We start from the raw sequence: 9,141 nt of genomic DNA, 5'->3' as shown, positions 1-9,141 counted from the left end.
TGTTACAGTATGCCATAGAAATGTATAATTCCACATATAAACGTAAAAGAGAGATATAAAACTTAGGAAGGAGAGCTAACGTCTATCAGGTTAAATCTAGCTAGTGAGATTTAGCTGCTAGCTAGCTAAATGGAATTGAAAGGTCAGTTCAGCCCAAAATTAGAAACACAGATTTTTCAACACTGAATCACTGATTGTTGGAGATATTGGCTGTATACATTATGTCACTACATCTAGAGGGGGTCTTTTTTGTACCCTAAAGTCTGTCTAAAAACAAAATTCATAATAACAATTTTAGGTCTTATATTAGTTACATTTTAGGTTTAAAATCTTTCTTTTATATGCAGTAATGTAGTATGTGCGGTCATCTTGAAAACTGTTTCTCAGTTGATCTGCTTTTATAGGTAATGCATTCTTCTTTATTGTCCAGTATGAAGTTGTCATACTGGATATATAACTGTCATCTTGAGCAAGGCACTGAAGCCACTAAAAGATCCAGTGACTTAGTTGACCCCAATCGGTAAATAAAGATGTTAAAAAATAGAGAGAGGAGTGTGCTTTGTGCAGGTAATGAGGAAAGAAAGGTCAAGAAGATTGTAATCAGAGATAGTGAGGTGTGTGCGTGTGTGAGACAGCGTTCCTCCTGTCAGGCCACTTGAGAGGAGCCAGGTGACAGCAGGGGGGTGAGGGGGGCAGGTCAGAGGCTCTGCTGCTCTGTAAATACTTCAAATGGTGAAGAGCGCATGAGGTCAAACTGCACATCAGCAGCTTAGACTTCCTCTGCTGCGGGGACAGGATTAGATCTGGGTCAGACTCCCTCTGCAGCCTCCAGAGCTTTAGGACCAGTCGTGTTTATGGGGAAATCAATGTTTCACCGTATGTTTTTCAAATCCTGTGACTGGGGGGAATGTGTTAGATGATGAAACAGAGGGAATTAAAGTGTAGGACATCACCCTACCTGACTGGTTATTCTGCAGGGAGATTCTCAGCACTCCTGGGCTAAGTCCTCCCTCAGTCCAATGGTGGCAAACATGATTCAAGTCATCATTCAAATAGCAATGTTTATACCCTGTTCATATATTTACAGACATTCACAATACATTTGTGTAAATTACAATCTAAAAATGTTAATTGTGCCCTCTATGGCGGCACCTATGACGTTAAGTGGTAACTGCACGTTTGTTTTTGTATCTCACTGTCCAGTGATTGACACTTGGAATGTCAGGGATACCCAGTTCATAAAAATGCCAACACAAAGACAGTGAGTCAGTGATGTGTGCCTAATTTGGCGACAATAACTTAACAGAAAATTATTTAAATTAAACCTGTAAGACGTTTACTTTAAAGAAATTATTTTTGGTTCCACTTTTTTAAAAGTAATCTTTTATTCAGGGTTTATAAGGAAACTATGGTTTCATTGTTGGGAAATTAATCAAATGCCAATGTTTTACATGAATGCATATATTTAAATAGCAGTTAATAAGGACACATTTTGGGCTCTATGGTTACGACAAATGTCTTGCTGCTTGTTTGCTCTGGTATTGTTGCAGTTATAAATGATGGTAATCCTTTCATAAATAGATGAAAGTGGTCCTATGGTCCAATAAGTCAAAGGGATTCTTCCAATCCTTTATCCCAAATGTTGACCTCATTATTAATGGCCCATAACGTATCTATAAAGCCAAGTATAAACCTAGGAACACTTTATAAATGTTGCCTTTTTTAAACAAATGTTAGTCTGTGACTCAGTTTCCATGTAATCATTTGAGTGTGGGTGTTTTAAAGTTAAGCCTATAGTTGTTGCGTTTGTTTTAGCCTGTTGCAGCATCCTCAAGAACAACAAAAAGGGTGGACAAATTAATGTAGTTTGATTTGATTTCTTAAAATAAATGGCTCATTTAATACAATAATCACATTTCCACAGTGCTATAATGGTGGTGTGCGTGTGCGCGCGTGTGTGTGTGTGTGTGGAGAGAAGGGGGGAGGGGTTCGGTATTTCTCGAAATGCGTTACATAGCTCTGGCAGTGTGGGGGAATGTGACGAGTCAGTAACATACTTGCTGTTCTGACTGTTTTCTCACGGGAAAACATTCCGAGATCCAAACAGACATTTAGAGCACATGTGCGACTTCACGTTACGTCAGGGCCTTTTTTCCTAAGGAGCTTCATAGTGAAATATCATGATACAGGCAGCCATATTCAATCTCCATTAAAATAGGCTACACAAAAAGACATACCTAAATCCCATGGCCAATAAAATAAACAAATCCTTCCAATCTTTGTAACGCCAACACACTGAAATTGTTTTGTGCTGTTTCTCTCTGGCATCTTAAGACCTGTATGACTTAAAAAGCAGCTGCCAAACTTCCCCTAGAAAGCTTGGCAAATACACGGGGCATTGGCTAAAAGGAATAGAAGTAAAATGCTTTAAAAGCAGCCATATTGTGTTTATTTTTCACGGGCGTCTGTCGAATTTTCTTTATTGAAGGCGAATTTTATTTGTGCATTGGCTATTTGTGGGGCAAGTTTTTTTATTACCTTATGCTATGATTCAAACATGCTAATAACTTATAACCAGTGTGACGAGCTCTGGCTAAATGCTCTTCAATGTAGGTTCAAACCGTCCAATTTAAATGTGTGTAAAAGTCTGGTGGTACAAGTGAGTCCTCGAGGGCTTTCTCCACACACACATGTCCCGGTGGTTGTGTGGGCGTGGTTTGGAGCGAGCGCTCGCGTGTCGCTCAAGTGGACTCAGCAGCTGGCACGCGCTCCACAGAGCAGGAGTTTTTAAACAAGTCTGTCGTCCTGCTGCGCGCGCTCTCTTGGATACTTATTTTACAAACTTCGTGTAAAAATGTTTTTCAGTCACACTAGCGACCTCAGCCTCGACTAAACCCGCCATGTAGCGTAAGCGCTCGCGCTGAACGGAGCTCTGTGGGACTTTTTTATACGGGATCTTGCTGTTCGGGAGCAGCAGAGCGCGCTGCTCGGAGGTCTGCTGTGCGGGACTCGGGGAGCGCCGCGGCGGACAGGACACCATGCTCCGGCCGTGGGGTGCGCTCTGGATCACGGCTGTGCTCCTGTGCATGGCGGGGGCACAGTACTCCAGCGACCAGTGCAGCTGGAGAGGAAGGTGAGGAAAAACCTGGAGAAAGGACTTATGGGCATCTAAGTTTGGATAATATCCTCTATTGCCATGCAAAGTACGGTTTCAACAAAGAAATACGATTAGATGTACGTGTCTTTATTTATCCCAGATTTGTTTTGTTTTTAATTTAAAACACTCTAGTTTTGCTCCGGAATGTTGTCAGAATGGTATACACTTTCTTACATTTGAAAAGAAGGTTTTTTGATTGTTTTTGATCTTCAACTATCATGTGTGTTTTTACTTTAACCCATGGAAATGACATTCTGTAAATGCAGTGTAATCATGAAAGGGACTGCAGTCGTGTGAGAGGGAGGCTGTGTCTTTGAAGTGGCTCTGCTGTGCATTACTCTGGATTTCAGCTGGTTCAAAGGAGTAATTAGACGCATGTATGTTTGATTAAGATTTAATATAATCTCCAGGAAGGCCACTGGAAGGTCAGAGTAAAACAAAAGGTTTCATATTCTGATGGAATGGAAACTAGTACAGATGTTTTTGGCCTGCTTTGTGCCCTTACTTGTGGTTACTTTACAGACAGAGCTCAGTGTTGCATATAAAACACATTACATAATTTTAGACGATCACTCTTCTCCAAGAGGAAAATTGCTATCAAGGATGGTTCAACCCATTATAAGTGTAAACAAGGTGCTTTAACTTGACTTTTAATCATATCATAAGCCTCTTACATATAGGAATGTCTCTGCTTCAGTTCCTACCTTAAGTAAATACAGCTATATGGCCCCTTTGATCACTTTTCCAAGTCTGCAAGTCATAAAATATGAAAGCCGGTCCTCAGCACCCTCTGTGTTGTAAAGTTTACCAGCCGCAGACTTCTTACGACTTAATAGCCCAATCAGTTCCTCGGGTTGAGGTAACTTGTGCACATCAGAGGACAGCAACAGATTAGTCAGCAGACAGCTGCACTAGACTTGATCTTAATGAACTTTGAAATATCAAAGAACCCCTTCCGTGCGTTCCCTTGTTGTTGGTGATCTTAGGCATTTGATTATGTTCCTCACTCTGGATCAGAGACGAAACCACATGGCTAAAACATATTAAAAGTAAATGTGTCTTCTCCTCTGCAGTGGTTTGAGCCACGAGTCTCACCGCAGGGACGTGGAGCAGGTATACCTGCGCTGCTCTCAGGGCTCTCTGGAGTGGCTCTACCCCACGGGAGCCATCATTATCAACCTGCGGCCAAACACAGAGCCCCCATCAGGACACATGGCAGGTCTCCATGTGTGCATCAAACCCCACCCTCTCTCCCAGGTAAGAGCGAGACATCAGAAAATGACCATTGCAGTGTGATGCGATCAGATGGGTGGTGCTCACGTGTGTCCTCCCTCCATGTGCAGGGCTCTCATGTGTTTCTGGAGAATAACGGGGACCTGAGGATGCTGCTGGCAGAGAATGACCAGGCTCAGGGCACAGTGACCTGCTTCAGCCTGGCAGAGGGGGCTCTCTTTGTGGAGTCCGTCCCCCAGGCAGACATCAGCCGGAGGATCACGGCTTTCCAGTACGAGCTGGTGCCCAGTCAGGGTCCCGGGGCACACATGTACCCGTACCTGCACCCTGGTTTAGGTGAGGGAATGCAAGCACCCATTCTTCATGGTTCTTACATGTAGGATGAAGAGATTTATGTGAATCTACTCAACTGTTGTACTTACTGTATATACAACTTTAACATTGTGTATTTTCATTTTACCTTGATTTAGTATACTTCTATACCACCAGTACATTTCAAAGCAAAAATGTTTTTTACTCCACTATATTACTAAATAAAAAAAATAAAAACTATAGTTACCTTTTTAGATTAAGAGTTTACAAAGAAGATCAGCTTATTACATATGATGCAGTTTCATAGAATAAACTAGTTTATGAAGTTAGCTACTGAATTACCAGCTACATTAGGAAAGTACCGTTACATGTAAATACATAAAACTAATAATGATCTAATTTTAAAAGAACCATCCTGCATGAGGAGTACTTTTCCTTTTGACATTTTTAAAGATTACTCAAGACCCTAAATTAACATTTATATATATGCTTTCCATATGCTTCAATGTTTTATCTCTTAGTTTATTCATAAACTGAGAGAATCTGGATGAATTAAGGTTTTATGGGCTGCTTTTAACAACAGCGAAACTATACCAAAACATCTGTTCACATACTTTGTGCAGTATAAGCTAGATTTAATATCATCTAAAAACAATGGAGTAGTATACATATTTATGGCAATACATCTATCTCAAGTAAGTGTCAGTACTCTTAAAGTGGTCGGTTAAACTCCTCGTACTTTACACAGGCCGTCTTCTTACTGACATAAAGGGAAGTTGACAGAAGGCCACGTTGTTGTTCGTCCCCATTTCTTCATCTCACCTACATGGTGCTCCTCTCTGACACACCCCCCCCCTCCCCCCACTTCCTCACTCCCACACTCCCTTGTCTCAGCCAGACTTATGAAAACAAGCAGGCCAATCAAAAGGTCACGTTAGGGTCAAGCACAAAGGTCAGCCAATCGTCTCTCAACTGTCAATCAAGAGCAGACCACCGCCCCTAAAGAAGGGGATTTGGGGTAGCCCACCCGTATGAGTAGAACGGTCTGAAGGAGGGTGGAGAGGAAGGCAGGACTGCCCTCCTAATGAGACAGAAGAAAGCCTGTCCACGCCTGTCTGTCTGTGTGTCTGCAGCTTTTATAGCTGTTTTTATAGCTGACGGGGTCAGGGGGTAATTCAGTGATTACGTCTCTTCCCTCACCTGCTGTTCTCATTCACATTCACACACTCTCTCCTGATGTCTTTTTTGTCTTGTAAACACCCGCCAAGACGGAGAAAAAGAGAGAACAGGAAGCAGACAAAGGGTGAAAAAATTCCCAGGATGATACAGATATTAATAAGGAGAGAAAATGTATTGTGACAATAAGAACTTGTTTTTTAAGTAATGTGTTAAGTATTTCATGTTGCCTTTTTTCCTGTTTTCCCATTATAGTTACCTGTAAACCCTGTTCAGATGAAGAGGTCCTTATGGCAGTGTGTACCAGTGACTTTGGTAAACGGATGCACACACACAAACATATATATTACAGGAATAGTTTGTAGTTTATAGAAATACGCTTAATCCCTTTCTTGCCAAGTAAGACAAGAAGATAAATCGACTGTCATGTCTGTGCGGTAAAATCTGAAGCTACAGCCAGCAGCTGTCTAAAGGAAACCAAACCATCCAACATGCAGCTCTTAAGCTCATAAATTAGCACATGATATCTTGAAAGTTACCAGCTGTGTTCAGTTGTTATGCTAAGCTAAGCTAATTGTCTCCAAGCTACTTTTACTAAACAGTGGTCATTAGGGCAATGAAAGAATATTACTCTTTTGGACTTTTTTTATACATCTTTCAAGATTATTTGAGTATGTTTCTTTAAATGCATCAAAGGTATGTGATCTGAATAAGCTAAATGTAGCAGAAAACTCACTTTATTGCACAACAGTATCAATCTAAAGTAGCTATAGCCAACGTTAGCTACTGTAGATGTATCTATATGTTTAAAGAATTGCGTAAGAGTATGTTTTATTGCCTATTTATTTAAATTTAGAATTTGTCGAAATGTACTTGTACATATACTCTTCTTGCACTATTTCTATTTTCTTTGTATTTACTTGCACATCTCAAAACATTCTCTTGCACTATTTTATTTGTTTTATGTCCTATATATATTCATGTTGCATTGTTGGAGGAGCCTGTGACTTAAGTTTTTTTTCTTTGCCAGATCTACACTGTAGCTACTGTGCACATGACAAAGCCTTGAATCTTGAAAAAAAGGAAGATTGATTTCTTTCAACGGCTACATTGCCCCATTATTATTCACACACTTTCATTGTTGCTATCTCTGAGTCATTCATTTAATCTCCTTCTCCTGTATCTGTAGCTGGCAGTGGCATCTTTCGAGGTGTGGGATCTAAAAACCGCTCCCCTGCTGCGGTGACTCTGAGTCGGCTGTTCCGCCAGAAGAGCAGGGTGTTTGCTCGGGGGGCAGCCAGGAAGCGGGGCTGGGGGGGACGCATCAATGTTCCCTCACAATGCATCGGGCACCCTGGAGGGGACGAGTACCTTCTGACTGGCTCCGTACATTTTGGTGAAGCCTGGCTTGGCTGTGCACCTCGATACAAAGACTTCCTGAGGCTGTACGTCAGAGCACAGAGAGCCGGAACAAACCCCTGTGAAATAGACACAAACGGAGAAATCTCTTCTGGGTGAAACAAGGTGAAGCACATCTCAAACAAGTCAGTGAGGAAGACGCAAAGAGGAACAGGCTTGAGATTTTGAGGATGTAGAGACGGTATGTTTGAGCCTGTCACAGTGATACACAGAAATACGGACGCCCTGCCATCTTTAAAAGCTAAGTCTGAAAACCTGAGCAACTTGTCAGTTGGACAGTTTGAACCTTTTAGTAGCCACCGTGCTGCAAGAACTAAATTGTCCCGTTTGACTGTATACTTCTGTGTACTCACTGTTGTTTATTCTCATAACGACAATACTGCTTGTGTGATCATTCTTGAAATGATTGTTTGCTTTGTAAAAAGCTTTCTGTAAAATGTAGAAATCTTCTGACAGAAGTGTACAGTATGCAGCTCTGTGAGTCTTTAAGTGTGTGCGTGTGTGTTTTGCAAATTATTTCAAATGGTTTCTATATATTTACAAAAAATAAAAAGCCATTGAAAGGTGTAATCATTAAAACCAGATGGTGAGTGAAGTTAATAGAAGGACCAAAATATATAGGAGCAAATATTACCGTTCTCTCTGATGAAAACAAAGAGATATTATACCCCAAACTACCGAGAAGAAAACAACCATTATGAGTGTTCAGTGGCCGTCAGCTGGCAGGAGAGCAGCAGTGCGTCAGTGCTGGCGTAGCTGCCCCTGTGGAGCTTTGAGGAGCCTCTGTTCTGGTTGGCATCCTCCTTACTTCTGCGCGTGTGTGTGTTCATGCATTCACAGCTGAGAGAGAAGCAAATAGTTAAATAACTAATGTGGTAACGTTTTTCCCCTCATGTAAGCAGACTCCTGTGGCCTAAATGATCACACAAGCTTAAACAATAAGTGCTAATGCAACGTGCCCTCTCTCTCGCACAGAGGCATGTACAGCTGTCGGAATGAAACTACCGTGACGGATGGGTGCATTGATGTGTGGGTTAACGGGTGGAGAGGTAAAAGAAGAGGCGGATGTGTGAATGACCTTCGAGGTGTGTAGCTGCACCTCTCCTCTGCCTCCTGTCGGCAGTTGTGTGCACGTGATGATTTCCTTCTTTCCTCAGGAAGAGCAAGAATGGATGGAATGTCCCCACCCACACACACTCCCTCTGCTGAGACAAACCATGTGTTCTGTACTACAGAGCAATAACAATCCTTCTTAATACCTGACAAGTATCATTCAGCAGGATGCAGTTCCGTGAAACTGCCAATGTGTCTGAAATACACGGTAACGTCACCACTAGAGTACAGAACGAGAAAAACACACACAACTTGAGACCATGTTGTGAGGTAAAACAGTAGCCATGACGCCAAATTGGGCCATGGCCGTAAAGCGGTGGGGGAAAGGGGGAGGCTTCCTCACTTCCTACCTTTCTAATTCCACATCCATCTTCAAACTCAGACTTTGTTTTGAACTCAACTACCCACCTGTAAATGTTTGTAATGCCACATTTGACCAGTGGTGTAAAGTGGGTTTTATATCGACTATGTTGTTTATTGCGAAGCTATCACAAACACAGAATCTGTCCACAGACAAACAGAAATATAAACACTGGACAAAGGGCTCAAAACAGCTTCCGTGGTAGTTCCCGATGCAGTAGGTATCTTCAGGATCACATTTTGCCATGATGACAATCACACAGACTCACGTGAAACCGATACCAGCGTCAACAGCTGTTAATGAATTAAATTACACAGACAAGCCACTTCAAAAAAAAATATTTCTATGAATCTTCTTTATAAATGTACAG

At 41.7% G+C, this 9,141-nt stretch overlaps 1 protein-coding gene across 1 annotated transcript; it reads left to right on the top strand.

Annotated features, from left to right (window-relative positions):
• Positions 1 to 2,738: 2,738 nt before the first annotated feature.
• On the top strand, positions 2,739 to 7,876 carry LOC117462458 (meteorin-like protein). The gene is made up of 5 exons (XM_034104734.2): positions 2,739 to 3,133; positions 4,231 to 4,414; positions 4,501 to 4,726; positions 6,134 to 6,193; positions 7,068 to 7,876. Exons 1-5 carry the CDS (start codon positions 3,039 to 3,041, stop codon positions 7,394 to 7,396), a joined length of 894 nt encoding a protein of 297 aa, XP_033960625.1. The 5' UTR covers positions 2,739 to 3,038; the 3' UTR covers positions 7,397 to 7,876.
• The last annotated feature ends 1,265 nt before the right edge of the window (positions 7,877 to 9,141 follow it).

The sequence above is a fragment of the Pseudochaenichthys georgianus genome, chromosome 1 (genome assembly GCF_902827115.2).
Source record: "Pseudochaenichthys georgianus chromosome 1, fPseGeo1.2, whole genome shotgun sequence".
In the NCBI taxonomy this organism is placed as follows: Eukaryota; Metazoa; Chordata; class Actinopteri; order Perciformes; family Channichthyidae; genus Pseudochaenichthys; species Pseudochaenichthys georgianus.
Note: the sequence above shows the minus strand (reverse complement) of the source record. Positions and strands in the feature narration are given on the sequence as shown.

Bases quoted from the DNA above. Each gene is read 5' to 3' on its own strand.
- LOC117462458 (XM_034104734.2), top strand. From the start codon at position 3,039: ATGCTCCGGCCGTGGGGTGCGCTCTGGATCACGGCTGTGCTCCTGTGC. The intron at 4,415-4,500 runs GTAAGAGCGAGA...CTCCATGTGCAG, and splicing joins AACCCCACCCTCTCTCCCAG to GGCTCTCATGTGTTTCTGGA. The intron at 4,727-6,133 runs GTGAGGGAATGC...TTCCCATTATAG, and splicing joins GTACCTGCACCCTGGTTTAG to TTACCTGTAAACCCTGTTCA.